The 16,146-nt window shown below is 39.1% G+C and overlaps 1 protein-coding gene across 1 annotated transcript; it reads left to right on the top strand.

Moving 5' to 3' along the window:
* The first annotated feature begins 12,511 nt into the window (after window positions 1–12,511).
* On the top strand, window positions 12,512–15,917 carry Ppa (F-box and leucine rich repeat protein partner of paired). Its single transcript, XM_089739206.1, has one exon. The coding sequence runs from the start codon at window positions 12,762–12,764 to the stop codon at window positions 14,094–14,096; it is 1,335 nt and encodes a 444-aa protein (XP_089595332.1). The 5' UTR covers window positions 12,512–12,761; the 3' UTR covers window positions 14,097–15,917.
* The last annotated feature ends 229 nt before the right edge of the window (window positions 15,918–16,146 follow it).

Below are 16,146 nucleotides of genomic sequence, written 5' to 3'. Positions count from 1 at the left end.
GTCGTACCAAAGAGACTGCCGTTAAGTTACCTTAAGTTAGTACTTAAAGCTTCAAGTTAGAACTTCTGTGGTCTTATTTTATTGGCTGTCACGTGAAAGTCACTACTATGTGCTAAGTGTTCTTGCATCGAAGTTTGTTTATCTATTTAATGGGATGGATATTTTTCGACATATTAGGCAATGTGATGCGTGTTTCAACTGAGATGATTTTTTTTATTGCTTAGATGGGTGGACCAGCTTACAGTCCACCTGTTAAGTGGTTATTGGAGCCCATAGACATCTACAACGTAAATGCGCCACACACCTTGAGATATAAGTTCTAAGGTTACAACGGCTGCCCCGCCCTTCAAACTGAACCGCATTACTGCTTCACGGCAGAAATAGGCGGGACGGTGATACTTACCAGTGCGGACTCAAGAGATCCTATTACCAGTAATGACGCAAATTATAATTTTGCGAGCTTTGATTTTTATTACACGATATTACCGTCGATTCCTTTACAGTGGAAGTCAATCGTGAACATTTGGTGAGTACGCATTTCATTAGAAAAATTGGTACTTGCCAGCGGGATCCGAACACCGCTGCATCGCTAGATACGAATGCACCAGACTTCTTATCCTTTAGGCCACGATGTCTTCGATGTGATGTGAAATCACACACCGTTACACTTACAATCGAATAAATCCAAACACAACATGGTCTCTCAACAAAATCTCTAAGGTTTCCACGCGTTAATTTGTTTGTTATTGTACTACATTGTAGATATTTTCTTTGGTTTCCGCGAATCGTCGTGGCCGAACGGATAAGTCGTCCGGTGCATTCGTGTTGAGCGATGCACCGGTGTTCGAATCCCAGGCGGGTACCAATTTTTCTAATGAAATACGTACTCAACAAATGTTAACGATTGAGTTCCACGGTGAAGGAATAACATCGTGTAATAAAAATGAAACCCGCAAAATTATAATTTGCGTAATTACTGGTGGTAGGACCTCTTGTGAGTCCGCACGGGTAAGTAACATTACCCCGCCTATTTCTGCCGTGAAGCAGTAATGCGTTTCGGTTTGAAGGGTGAGGCAGCCGTTGTAACTATACTTGAGACCTTAGAACTTATATCTAAGGAGGGTGGCGCATTTACGTTGTGGATATCTATGGGCTCCAGTAACCACTTCACACTAGGTGGGCTGTGAGGTCGTCCACTCATCTAAGCAATAAAAAAAAATTGTAGTCATAAAAACTTTCTTTGTTTGTTCTCGGATAGAGAGATCCTCTTGTGAATATTTCAGCAATACATTAGGTGAAAGGTCTAATTTGTGATGGAAGGATTGTCCCCTCATAGCTTTGCAAGGGCTGTTGGAAAGATCGGAGAGTGAGTGAGTGGTTCTTCATTGTTTAGAATTTCATCGTGTGGTTGCTTCTGTGGATTCTGGCTGCATGCGAGTTACATCGGTGTCAGTGATCCGTAGTCCGTACCTTCCTACCGTAAACCTTCTGTGGAATGAAAAGAATCATGTAACGTTGGGCTCTAAGCTGCGCTTAAACAAATCGATTTTGGAGAGAGAGAAGGTGAATACACTTAATTTTACACCAAAAACACAACTTACCTCCCCTAAACACGTCATTAGGGATCCTCCCGATCCATTAACGGTGCTTTTAGGTACCTCAAGCACCGGTCACCGCCCACGCCGAACCCATCGCTTGCGACGAAGGGCTCGACAAGTAAACTAACCCATAGACACAGCCCACTGAGTTTCTCGCCGTATTTTCTCAGTGGGTCGCGTTTCCGATCCGGTGGTAGATTCTGCGAAGCACTGCTCTCGCTAGGACAAGTGCTAACAACACTTCCGGTTTGAGCCCCGTGAGCTCACCTACACGTCAAGGAGAAGCTGAAATAGCCTCTCAAGGCTATCAGCATACGTAGGAAAGAAAAAAAACAATTACATTCAAAACCAGTCAACAAGCAGATACATTTGATCAATAGGCGGTTTTATCGCTAAAAGCGACCTCATCCAGACAACCATTTAATTTACAGAAATTCTAGAAAATATATAAATATAGCAGGTATGTTGCGCTGTATCTACTATTGGCAATACATTATTATAGAAAATATATACATTTTTATGATTTTACTTTAAAAAAAAACACAAAGTTTTTGGCTAAACTAATATCGCCGAACGTTTGGAATTTGATTTACATTCTTAGAAATTATTTTTTAAACTTTTTGAACGCACGCTCCACAGGGTCATAAAACCTCCCGCATTCTATAAATGTTTTGAAATAAAAGATTCCTTCAGAAACCTGAAGACTGATTTTCATTGCAGTAAATGGGCTTTTAAAGTTGATGAAAATTTAAAATCATTTACAAGGATATTGACGTTTTTATTTTCATTAATTTTAACATGATATATTTGCCAAGATCCGAATCTCTGAGGGTCGGGAACACCATCCGCGACTTTTAACCTCACGATGCTCACCTACGCGTCCGGGCGTAGCTGAAATAGCCTCTTAGGCCACCAACGATTAGGTAGAGATAAATTTTTTATTCATTTTTTTTATTGCTTAGATGGATGGACGAGCTCACAGCCCACCTGGTGTTAAATGGTTACTGGAGCCCATAGACATCTACAATGTAAATGCGCCACCCACCCTGAGATATAAGTTATAAGGTCTCCGTTTTTTAATACCTTTTTTTTTTTCCACAGGAAAAAATCGCCGGATCCCCACCCGCGCGGCAGGTGGGGTATGTGGGAGTTGAACCTCACTAAAAACTCCTGCCGCTCACAACCGGCGCCCTACCTCGGACCGGGCCGGAGCCCAGTCGGGGCTATTGAAACGGCGGGACAGGGTTGACGCAGAGCACATTACATCCATCCCACCGTCCCACGGACGCCGGACCGGCGGCCGCCAGCGACACGACCACCGGTTCCCTCGTTCAGCGGGCCGAGAGCCCGCTTTGATGGCGCCGCGTTACACCTTCTCCCAGAGCGGTCGGGGGAACGCGGTCTACCATCACCTTTTTAATACCTTGGGTTACATTAGTGGAGTTTTAGTAAGGATCCCGAATTATTTAAAAAAAATTATAGCCTATGTCACTCAGGGATGGATAGTGCAGTTTCCAAACAGTGAAAGAATTTTTAAAATCGGTTCAGTAGTTTCGGAGCCTATTCAATACAAACAAACAAACAAATCTTTCCTCTTTATAATATTAGTACATAGGTGGCACTGAAAATTTCGGGAATTAACGAAGTGACACAACATTACTATTTAAAAATGTATTTATTGCTTTTCGAAGTATTCTCCGCGAAATTTGACACATTTTTCCATACGATGGAACCAATCATTGAAGCAACCATTCCATTCGGAAGTTGGGGTCTCCAAAATGGCCGTTTTGTAGGCGTCCACAGCTTCTTCAGATGATGAAAATCTCTGTCCACGCAATTTATTCTTTATTTTAGGGAAAGTATAGAAATCATTAGGGCTTAGGTCGGGGCTGTACGGCGGATGGTCTAATAATTCTATGTTTTCTTATTCTAAAAACTCTTTTGTTCTGTGCGCGGTGTGAGAACTCGCATTGTCGTGATGGAGGATGATGCGGCGGTTGCAGTTCTCTTTACGGAGTTCAGAAGCGACCTGTGGCAAACAAATGCTAGCATACCATTCTGCATTAACCGTTCTTTGTCCCTCAAGAGACAAACGTGGCCGCCATTTTTTTTGCAACACTCCGTGAACGAACAATTTTTGTTGGCTTTAACTCATTTTCGAACACCCAAACTCGTGACTGGTTTTTTGTTTCGGGTTTGTACGCGTATATCCAGGATTCGTCACCTGATACAATGTTGTATACAGCATTTGAGGATCCTGCGTGGAATCTTTCGAGAGTTCTGACGCACCAAGTAACGCGAGCCGCTTTTTGCTCTTCATAGAGCGAATGCGGTATCCATCGGGAAAACAACTTTTTTACACCTAATTGTTCATGCAAGATTATTTGTATTTGACTCATGCCAATGTCTAAAGTTGCCTGAATTTCGCGGTATGTCACATGTCGATCTTCCTCAATTAGCTTACGCACTTACGTTTTCTTGGGTGACTGCAGTTTTTGGATGAACTTGACGTGGATCATCACTGAGCTTGACACGTCCACGTTGAAACTCAGCAAACCAGCGATAAATTGTGGTTTTGGATGGGGCTTCATCACCAAATGCAGAAATCATCCGGTCAACACACTGTTTTTGTGTTAAACCACTTCGAAAGTCATAATAAATCATCGCTCTTGAATTTTCTCGAGTCAATTCCATTTTCTCAACGACTAAACAAGTTTGACAAAACCTCGTGACAAGACCGAGAATCTTTTTTTAAATAAATAAATGGTATTCGATTTTTAAAACCAAGGAGTTTTCAATTAAAAAGATTTTAATATGACAGGAACAGTGGAAATATTCCATTCCCGATACTTTTAGTGCAGCCCTCGATAGATTACTTGCGATTGATAGGCGAAACCCGCCATGTTGCGCGCGGTACGACAATAACTGCGGGTGACGCCGCGGGGCGAAGCTAGTCTAAAAAAAGTAGCCTAAGTTACTCCTTATATCATCAGCTACCTATTAGTGAAAGTCTCATCAAAATCGATCCAGCCGTTCCAGAGATTAACCGGAACAAACAGACAGACAGACAAAAATTGGAAAAAATGTTATTTTGGTGTATGTACCGTATACAGGGTTACCTGAAATTCGATACATTCCTTTGGAGGGGTAAAAGTAGAGCTTATTTGCAATAGATTTTGTCATTATGGACCCTAGCCGATAGTGATTACTTTTTGAGATATTCAAGTTTTTGTGCTTTTATTTTTAAATACCGATTTTAAGCAAAAAAAATATGCTCCTGAGTGAATGTCCCAGTTTGATCCTATTTTTGAGCTTGATCTGATATCTAGCATCTCCACACTTCCTCCAAATAACAATAAGCTGTAGTAACACTCTTAAACTTTATGTTATGAACGTAAAATCGCTAGAGTTCAATAAAAATAATAATTTTAAAGCCACTTCATATTGAATTTGCTTAAAAAAATTGTATGGAACGTGTCGTACAAATTACTAAAATAATTGCCCTATTTCATTAGCTGTTCAAAATGGTATGAAATATTACAGAAGTTTTTAAAATCAAAAAGGTATTAGCTAGAAAGAAACATACAGAACATCAGTCGTTTTTTGATACGTAAACTTTTTTAATGGAAAAGTAATGAAAATCGGCTGAACATTATTTATTCAAAATAAGAAATTACAAATCCTGTTCAAAATGGGAGCCACGGTTCTTAATACTCTCATTACGGTAGTCTCTTCCGTTTTCGGTCTTAGTAACACGGGATGTTAAAGTTTCTTTTATTTGTTGCACTGCACTTAAAAATTTTTGCATGAGCTCTTCAACATTATTTATTGTGCCGTTAGCTCGGTAAACAAGCTCTTTCGTGTGGCCCCAAAGGTAAAAGTCGCAAGGTGTCAAATCAGGACACCTTGCCGGCCAAGGTATTGGTCCTCCTCGACCAAACCAACGCTGGGGATAATTTCGGTCGAGCAAATCTCGTACTCTTCGGCGGAAATGGGCTGGACAGCCGTCATGCTGGAAAATCATCTCCCTTCTCAATGTAAGTAGCACATCAACCAGCAATGATGTGAAATCATCACGAAGAAAATTTTCATACGTTTCGCCATCAAAATTTTGGGGTAAAAAGTAGGGTCCGATGAGGTTGACATCGATTATTCCCATCCCCATAGTAAACACAGTAGGATCCTCTTCAAACTCGCGAGAATTTCTTCTTCATCTTCAGGAGCGTAGATGCGAGGTCTACCAGCATCACTTCGTCTTGTGCGAAAGCTTCCAGATTCTCTTAGAAGGCGGATGTCCCAGAAAAAATACGTTTAAAAAAGTTTACGTATCCAAAAACTATTGATGTTCTGTATGTTTCTTACCTAATAACTTTTTTATTTTAAAAACTACTGTAATATTTCGTACCATTTTAGACAGCTAATGAAATAGGGCAATTATTTTAGTAATTTGTACGACACCTTCTATACATTTTTTTTAAGTAAATTCAATATGAAGTGGCTTTAAAAAATTTTTTCTAATGAACTCTAGCGAGTTTACGTTCATAACATAAAGTTTAAGAGTGTTACTACAGCTTATTGTTATTTGGAGGAAGTGTGGAGATGTTAAATATCAGATCATGCTTAAAAATAGGATCAAACTGGAACATTCACTTAGGAGCATATATTTTTTTGCCTAACATCGGTATTTAAAAATAAAAGCACAATAACTTGAATATCTCAAAAAGTAATCACTATCGGCTAGGGTCCATAATGACAAAATCTATTGCAAATAAGGTCTACTTTTACCCCTCCAAAGGAATGTATCGAATTTCAGGTAACCCTATATATATTCTTAGGCATGTCGTAAAAAGCGGTTATTTTAATACTAAAAAGAGACACTCTAATTTTATTTATATGTATAGAGATAAGTAATAAGTATAAAAGTATAGAAAAGTTAATATTTAATTTTGAAAATAGTGCCATCTACCGGTTGTAGAATAAACATTTTCTTCCCGGATTTTTTTCTGCTACCTAACGATAGATGGCAATGTTCGTTTATTGACTATTGACCAATAGATGACAGCACCAAACTCATGAGTAAGCCATTTTGAGAAAATTACATTTACTTGAATTACGATCTACAAAACTTTATAATTTAAATGTAATTTTTAATAAGTAAAAAAGTTATTTAAAATAATTCCAATTTATTTCATCTTTTATATTTTAATTTACTTGAACAGGTACCTATTCAAACTTGTTACGTGGAATCTTTCGTGATTCAATAGAACGGAAGTAAACAATTATAATCGAGGACAGTGCCGCGATTCAAATTCCCAAGACCTATATCAAATTTCTTTATAGCCGAATGGATTATCTATGACAGTCACGAAGACGGAACAGCAAAAATTAAAAACATAGTTTAGTTATAATCGTAACTCGGTAAATACTTGCTATTAGTAGAACAGAGTTCATGATTTGAACTTGAATTTCTAATTGGATTTATGCGACCATTTTGAAACAATTCCTATAAATAAAATGTACCAAAAATGATTGTTTAATGAAGATCAATACCCAGAAACGCGAATCATACTTTTTGTTAGGTATCCATCTACTTACTGGATTACATTATTCACGTAAGGGACAGTTTTTGTTTTAATCCACTGCCGCCATCTTAGGCCAGTCAAAATTTGAAACTTACAATTTAGTAAGTCAGTGCTGTTGTCAAAAGGACGTTGTTGTCAAACACCGCAATACAAATACCGCCATTTTGATAAATAGCGACTAGTAAGTAATTCGATCTTGTTCCAACTAGATTATTATACGAAATTTATATTATGAAAACAACTGCATTGTGTTAATCAAAACTGACCCGCGGTTCTGTAGCCGTCTTTTCTAGTTTATTATTGGTTTTATTTTTAACCGACTTCCAAAAAGGAAGAGGTTCTCAATTCGACTGTGTTTTTTATGTTTGTTACCTCATAACTTTTGACTGGGTGAATCCTTATTTTTTATTAGAAAGCTGACGCTTCCCGTGTGGTCCCATTTCAATTTAGTCCAGTTCTAAACTAAGTCTTAAATTTGCATTAAGTACGTGCGCGACAAATAGATGAATAACTCAATATCACGCCAACCGATTTCGATGATTATTGTTTTTAGTGTATATTAATTTGTTTTGGAATATCATTTTTTTTCTATTTGAAGTCGGTTTTTGTTAAAGCATGTCTATTTACAATTATTATCGCACTAGATGTTAGATGATCTCAAAGTTTTTATTGATAAGTGAGTGCTAAGAGATAATGCGTGCATGTTGCTTTAACGACTTTTTTCTTCCTACCTATTCTAGTAACCTTGAGTGGTTATACTAGATTCGCCGAAGCAGTAGGTGAGCTCACGGTAATCAAACCTGAGGACGTTGCTAACACTAGCCCTAGCAAGAGCAGCGCTTCGCAGAATCTACCTCCGGATCGGAAACGTGACCCACCCAGAAGATCCGGCGAGAAACTCAATGGGCTGTGTCTATGGGTTAATTTATTCGTCGAGCCCTTCGTTGTAAACGACGGGTTCGACGAGGATAATGACCGGTGCTTGAGGTACCTAAAAGCACCGTTATTGGATCGGGGGGATCCGTAATGACGTGTTTAGGTTGACGTCGGGCTGATGCATGAGTTAGGTTGCATGTAGACCTCGGCGGTAACCATTCACCATCAGACCGTCTGCTCTTATGCCGTCGTCGGGAACGAAAATATAAAACGAAGTATTTTTTGTTTTTTTTTTGTTTTTCATAAAACACAATTTACCCGACACGCATATTATACATTTCGCTTTCAATATAATTATCAATTATATTAATTATGTATACCTACGCAATTTATAGTATTCTTCGAAATGATAAATTGTCTTATTCAATTATTTTACACCTGCGTATATATATATACCTATATAATGTGTGTAGTTGTAATTTATATTTAAAAAAATAAACAACATGACGCAAAATATAATAAGCAAACTAGCGAGCATTAGCTTGATTTATTTGTTTTTTATTTATTTATTTTTTATTGCTTAGATGGGTGGACGAGCTCACAGCCCACCTGGTGTTAAGTGGTTACTGGAGCCCATAGACATCCACAACGTAAATGCGCCACCCACCTTGAGATATAAGTTCTGAGGTCTCAAGTATAGTTACGACGGCTGCCCCGCCCTTCAAACCGAAACGCATTATTGCTTCACGGCAGAAATAGGCGGGGACCCGTGCGGACTCAAAACAGAACCTACCACCAGTTTGTATAATATATTATATTTTTTTATTTATAAAATAACTAATGCTAGTTTTATTTCGACGCGTAAGTCGTCACCGGAATTCCAGAGCCCAATATGCTTAGTGCGAGTTTTTTAACGTTCTCGATAGCGTAAAAGTTAACTCAAATTTGTATGGAGTTGGAACGTTTGCCTACATTTGCCGCTAGGGGCGCTGTTCCAATTCCATACATATTTGAGTTAACTTTCACGCTATCGAGATTAAAAAACTCGCACTAAGCACACTGGTCAGCACACGTGAAACTTACCCGTCATTGACTACAAGCAAATATTTGAGATACAAGGTAGGCCCCTGCCTACGTCTTAAACTAGGATGGGGCCCTTGGGCACACAAGAATTTGAGGCCCTTTTGGGAACTAAAAAAAGCGAATTATAATAATATTTTTTTACTGAGTATGAGACCATTTATTATAGGTAATCAAATACAGTATGATATAATATGTCATTAATGATATTAGAATGCTGCTGGTTTTTTGGTTACGATTTCGATAACGGTTTCTTTCGGGATTTCTGTTGAGCAAAATCTTCTATTATAGGCAGGCATAGTATATGCCTTGTAAATACCTTCTGAATACTGATTTGTGAAAAAAGTGTAATGTGCCCGACAAAAATGTTTTGAGAATAAACGTGTGAGAGAAATTGTCGGTCTTTCGGGGGCCCTTGAGAATGGGGGCCCTGGGCACGGGCCCCGTGTGCCCTTATTGTAATGACGGTATTGAAGGTAGGTCCTACTCTTTTGAGGGGTATATAAATAATCGGCGATTTAGGTAGCACGCCGCGAGCTGCCTTAGCATGAGACAACTGACCCCCATTTCGTTTTTTTTTTGTTTTTTTTTTCAACCTAAGCGGATGGTCTTGAGAGGCCATATCAGCGTTACCGGGCGAGAAGCAAATAAATGTGGTTTGAAAACTATAAAGACACGCTTAAATAATAAGCCAAAGATATATTATTGTGCTAGATGAAACCCGCGACTTGCGAAATTCATTCAGAAGCCGGTCGTGGTCCTCTAGAAACGAACTGTGGGAGAACAAGGTTTCAGGTTGACGCCTTCAGCTCTAACACTAGGAGTAGGGACTCCGGTAAACCTACTCGTCGAACTCGTGATAACATAGATAACATAATAATATGTACATTAAAAAACATACTGGAACTAAGACCTTATCCTTTTTTTTTGGTAATTGCTTTATAATAAATTTATATTGTATTTATTGACGTATACATATCGTAACGTTAATACCACCGCCCACTTTAAGACAGAAGTACGTAGTCTGAATAGTAGAGTTATAACATATTTCAAACTCGCGACTGGAGAAATAAGCAGATTTTCCTATACTTATGACCTCACAATAGCACTTATTGCTCTAGACACGACCTTAGGGATCCCTCAGATCAAATAAATTTAACATAAGACGCCCTCAGCTCTTACACTAGGAGCAGGTTTAGGGACCCCGGTAACCGTTCTTGATGAACTCGGCAAAGAGTTCTACGTGCAACCTAACCTAAGCATCTGCCTGCTGAGTTTCTCGCCGGATCTTCTCAGCGGGTCGCGATTCCGATCCGGTAGTAGATACATTCGCGAAGCAGCTGCTCTTGAGTTGTTAGGTCTCCTTCGGAGGCGCTCGGGCAGCTGTTAGCAAATGTTGCTCCAAAGCTGATCCAAATTCTTTGTTAACGACATAGCAAAATAAAATGACCACATCCAGTCTTTCTTTCTTTAGATCTCATTAGATTTACACTCATCAATATAAACAAAACAAATAAAAAGAAAATCGGTTGATAAACATAGAAAAAACTGTATTCAACTGTTTTAACTATGCGTAGGTATTTAAACAAAGGCATCCGATCCGATCTAGCTTCTTACAAATATTTTATTACGTCTATATACCTAGCTAAGTGTATCGACTACTCTTCAGTCAAGGAAAATGCAGACGCAACAAAAAACAAATTAAAATTTTAAAACAGTATGGCGTCACTGACGCGTAGAAGCATTTCAAATTTTTTAAATAAAATTATAGAATCTCATTTTGATAACTACTATTGCAAAGTTCTAAAAATTCCGAACAAAATTCAAGTTATCTTTATCTTTTTTATGTGCCGTTAATTTCAAAACGTCCGTTGTCCCTCGACCAGTCCGCGTTTCATTCTGGAACACGTTTGAATTCGAAATTAATATTTGGAACGCTTGCAACCGGTCGCCCTTGTAATAGTTGGCTGGTGTTATCAAAAAACTAATTTATCTTGGCCCCTGTCACGGCCTCCCGTTGCTGTATGCCGTTGTAATAAAGCGCTTTTGAATAGTTGACATGAGTCTTTCTTATCTGGACAAAAGTCGTCGGCAAGTGCAGCGAGAACGAAAATATACGGCGCGCCGACTTGTTTTGCCGCCTTATCACTCGTAACAAAGAGTATGGATGTAAACGTTATTTCTAGACATTGCCTAACAAAATTTGACTCCTAAAGACATATTTTTTTTATCATTACTAATCTCTTGTTAAAGATTGGTTGAAGTAAGTTTTTGCTTTTAAAAATAAATATTAAAGAATCACCGTTAATTTTAGAGCGTGTATAATGTATTCACTCATAATCATTGTGTTTCGCTATCTTGCTTCCTTTCTTATGCAAAGACGCAAGTTCGAGACTGTTGTAATGCCGTACTGGATGGCAACCTAGATACGGTATGAAGATTATGCTTCACTTTCCGATGTAAGCTGAAGAATAATTTAGCAATGTTTTTAGATAGCCTTGGTCTAATAAATAAAAAATCAGCTCCGTATCTTTAGTTCTATCAGTAGTTCTATCAGTTTAGTAACCGCAGTGGATGATGCTAATAAATACGTTACTTTAAAAAAAGGAGTCTGTAAGTAAAGATCTGTAAGTTAGTAAAAATGATGACGGTGACCTCGTAGTACCGTAATCAGAATCGCCAGTCACCAGTAGATTAGAGCGATGAATCTTAATTTATTATTCACACGACACTCGACCGAAACTGACAACTAGATATAGTGGCGGGTGGGAATACAAGCAGTTGTGATTGGTGTATTTAAGGCCATCAGAACTTCAATGCATAAATTAGTATTGGGATTACTTCAACATATTAAGCACACTTATTATTTCATCAAGTAATCTTCCTTTTCTGTGATGTCAGTTAATATTTTTTAAAGATAGGCAAGACAGTATTTTAAACTATCTATTAAACACGAGTATAGCTTAGTAGCATTTAAAAGTGTTTTGTTTATGGCATAAAATTCTTTACTTTTAGATGAGGTAAGGAGTTGAATTACTTTCCTTTTAAAGTTTAATGACAAATGTTGGAAATATTGTATTGGTTCTGAAGAGAAACACGCATGTTGGTAACACATTTCTGACATTTGAAAAATCCAGGATGTACAGAAGTTTACCTTTTAAATCAAAATTTATTAAGAAAGGTTCTTAAAGTCCAAAAAAAAACCAGTTTTTATAGTAAGAATTTTCGAAGAAACGCTTGCATATAATATTTCTGTTGTGCTGTTTGGAAGTACGAAATATAAGAATGAACAGTCTGTTGGAGCACTTAATCTATGAGGTGCGGGTAGCGGGGTTCGCGCGGGACGAAGGCGGGTTCTCGGCCCGCCAACTTAAAAATGCCGCCGCAGAGCCTCCGAATCGATACGACGCGCGTCACGTGCCGTCAACCGCGACCAATAGTCGCGCGCGGGCGGCAGCGGGGCCAGCGCGGGGACTGCAGGGGGCGGCCGCTCTCCACCAACCCACAGTACACGAGGAGCAGTCGCGCGGGGTAGACGTGCGTCGCGCGCTCTCCCATCCACACGAGTTTCTCCGAAAACCGGTCCGATGCATCGTGACATGTTAAAGTGTGCAGTGTCGCCACAATGAGTGCGTGGACTGAGGAAATGTTGTCCTGGCGGGACGAACGGCTTGGCCTTACCGAGTTACCGAGCACGACGACGAGGAGAAAACATCGTAGCGCGCCTTACAGACTACACCGGCCGCATTTGCCTTCCGCTCACGTGTCCGAGCCCCCGACTGAGCCTCAGGGAACTCACATCTCGAGGCTGTATCCAGAGTTGTTGGCGCTTATATTTGAAAGACTACCGGTGCGAGACAGGGGCCGAGCTGCACAAGTTTGTCGCGCGTGGAGGGACGCAGCTGATCGAAGATCTGTTTGGCGTGGCGTAGAAGCCGCTCTGCATCTACGGAGACCTGCTCCTGTACTGTTTGCATCCTTAGCTAGACGTGGAGTAAGAAAATTACAAGTATTGTCACTTAGAAGAGGCTTAAGAGACGCAGTCGCATCTTTACCTGGGCTAGAATCGTTGTCTTTGAGTGGATGTTACAGCGTCACTGACGCAGCACTAGCCAGCGCGTTTGCTGCCGAACTGCCGGCATTGAAAAGACTTGATTTATCACTTTGCAAACAGGTAACGGACTCTTCGCTCGGAAGAATCGCTCAATCGTTAAAGAACTTGGAAGAACTAGAGCTAGGCGGTTGCTGCAACATTACGGATACAGGTCTGCTGTTAATAGCATGGGGACTTAGGAATCTCCGTCGATTAAACCTGCGGTCGTGTTGGCACGTTAATGATGCCGGAATCGCCCACCTGTGCGGCGGAGGGGAAGCCAGGGGAACTCCAGAACTCGAGCATTTGGGCTTGCAAGATTGCCAAAGGTTAACCGATGAAGCATTGAGACACGCCGCCACAGGTCTTCCTAAACTTAAATCCATAAATCTGTCTTTCTGCGTAGCCGTTACCGATGCGGGCTTGAGGCATTTAGCGAGACTGCCGCATTTAGAAGACGTTAATTTAAGGGCTTGCGACGGAGTGTCCGACGCTGGTGTCGCCCATCTGGCCGAGAGCGGAAGATTGAGGGCTCTCGACGTTTCGTTCTGTGATAAAGTTGGAGATGAAGCGCTATCGCATGCGACGCTGGGCTTGTCCGGGCTGCGTTCGTTATCTCTAAGCGCTTGTCGGCTAACGGACGAAGGCTTGGAGAGGGTCGGCCGGTTATCGCAGCTAGAAACCCTCAATATAGGACAATGCACGAAGGTCACAGACAGAGGCCTCCGGGCGCTCGGCGAGGGTCTGCGGAACTTGAAGGCGATAGATTTGTACGGTTGCACGGGCATAACTCCGCAAGGCTTGGACCATATCGTGAAGTTGCCTCGGCTCAGTGTACTTAACCTCGGTCTGTGGCATGTGCGGTGACCACACACGCGCTAGTTGTTGTGTATGTGTGCGTGCGACGGCCATGTTGAAGCGAACAAGCGCCAAGGTTGTATACTATTGACAATGAATAAAGGAATTAACCAATTTTATGATATTAATGTCGAATAATAATTTTAGGAAACGGGGTTACTTTCTTTAGTGTTTTTTTTTTGTGGCATGCTTATGTTGACGCTTAACTATTATTACTCGATTGGTGCTTCTATTTTACAATTTACGTTCCGCTAAGAAAGTTACCCCGACGCCTAGTCCCAATATTGAGACGGATCTTTTCGAACAATGCGCTTATTAAATTTGCTTTTTTGTTTACGATTGGATGTTGTTTGTTCTGTTTGTTGTGTAATGTTTGACGCGTCATTATTAACTTTTTTTTTAAGTTTGAAAAGATCAGTCCATCAATAATTCTGCTCCATTAGCTAGGTAGATATTTGGCCATTCTTCAAATTAATGATGCGCCTACGATCCGACCTAAGAGCGTTAGTGAAATTTCATACCTTGTTTATTATAAGTTTAAGATTTATAGATTTTTACAATGAGCATATACGTCGGGAGACGCGAAATATCTAAACGAGAATCAAAAGTAAGATTTACGGTTGATTTTAAACGGTTTTGGTTTTTTTTGAGAACTCTTATGATGACTCATACTTATGCAATATCCGTATTAGGTAATCGGTATATAAAAACCAGAGCACTTTTATGAAGAACGATGAATTTTACAACGCTTCCATGATGAAATTATTAAACGAAATATAAAGACTATCTAAAATCATTTACTTTGTTCATTTAAAATTTTCACTGAACTGACTAAAATCAAATAAAAAACAGGCTGTAATCATAGTAACAGTACTCTTTGCTTAAAAACGAGTGATTATATTTTGGCGTCAAAACTTAATGCGATTTTACTTTGTCTCCTTCGTTTTGATAACAGGTATTTTAAATAACAAAAAAAAACCTGTAAATAAATCGTGAATTTCCGACAGAATTATTTATAAATAGTCGTTGACGCAACATTGAATTACCTAATATGAACGAGTTATTACCTACAATGTTCCACCAAAAACACTTAAATATTCAAATTATTATCAAAATGTCGCCTTATAACAAGCAGGTAACATATACAAGTAACCTTTCTATAACACGGTAGATATATTTATACAAAGTTCCGTGTTGTGAAAAATCGTGTTATATAAGACTAAAAAGAAGAGTAATTTGTCTGAATGAATCATCTCAACTATGCCCGTATGTATTTATTTACCTATTAAAAATAAAAAAATAAGCGGTAAAATTTCGGTTATTCCCTTAAATGTTGGGTTCATAAAGCATAATGTATTTTTTTAGAGTTGGAAGCAAAAATCTCGTGTTGTAGAAGTACCGTGTTATAAGAGGATTTTGGGGAAATTTTTCTTTCCGTGTTAAAATGGAACCGCGTTGTAAAATATCGTGTTATAACAGAGCTACCTGTTAAATGGATTGTCATTATTGCTCTAGATTGGAGAACAATTTTTATTCACAAAAAATACTAAGTAATCGATTTGTTGTTTCTTAACGATAAGTAAGATATATTTTTATTCAATATGTGCTTAAATGTTTTCGTCTCCCAAACCTCGGAGGATCTCTTTAATTACGTAATATTTTTTTTGATATTATAATTAGTATTTTTTTTTCTTTGTTATTTTTGTACGTGTCCGCTCTGAGGTTAAATCGGAGGCCTCGAGAAAAGTGGATGTTGTTTTGTATAAAACAAAAAAAAAAAGTGTAATATACGAAGATGTATTAAAAGTCATCATATAAGTTACGAAATTATTCGGGAAAGTTTTATTTCATTACCTTTTCCAGTAGACTGTAGAGCGATTCTTTATATACTTAACATTTGAATTCAGCAAACCATTGAATTCAAGAAGGCTAGTCAATCTAATTCAGTTATAAAATTTTTTAAAGTGTTTTGGCGACACTAAAGCCATTACAGTCTGAAACTCAAATATCACTCACTTACTACCTACGTATTGCCTAAAAGCTTAATACTAGTGTCACT

Source organism: Bombyx mandarina, chromosome 28, assembly GCF_030267445.1.
Source record: "Bombyx mandarina strain Sakado chromosome 28, ASM3026744v2".
In the NCBI taxonomy this organism is placed as follows: domain Eukaryota; kingdom Metazoa; phylum Arthropoda; class Insecta; order Lepidoptera; family Bombycidae; genus Bombyx; species Bombyx mandarina.
The sequence above is the reverse complement of the archived record's forward strand: the minus strand, read 5'-3'. Positions and strand labels throughout refer to the sequence as shown.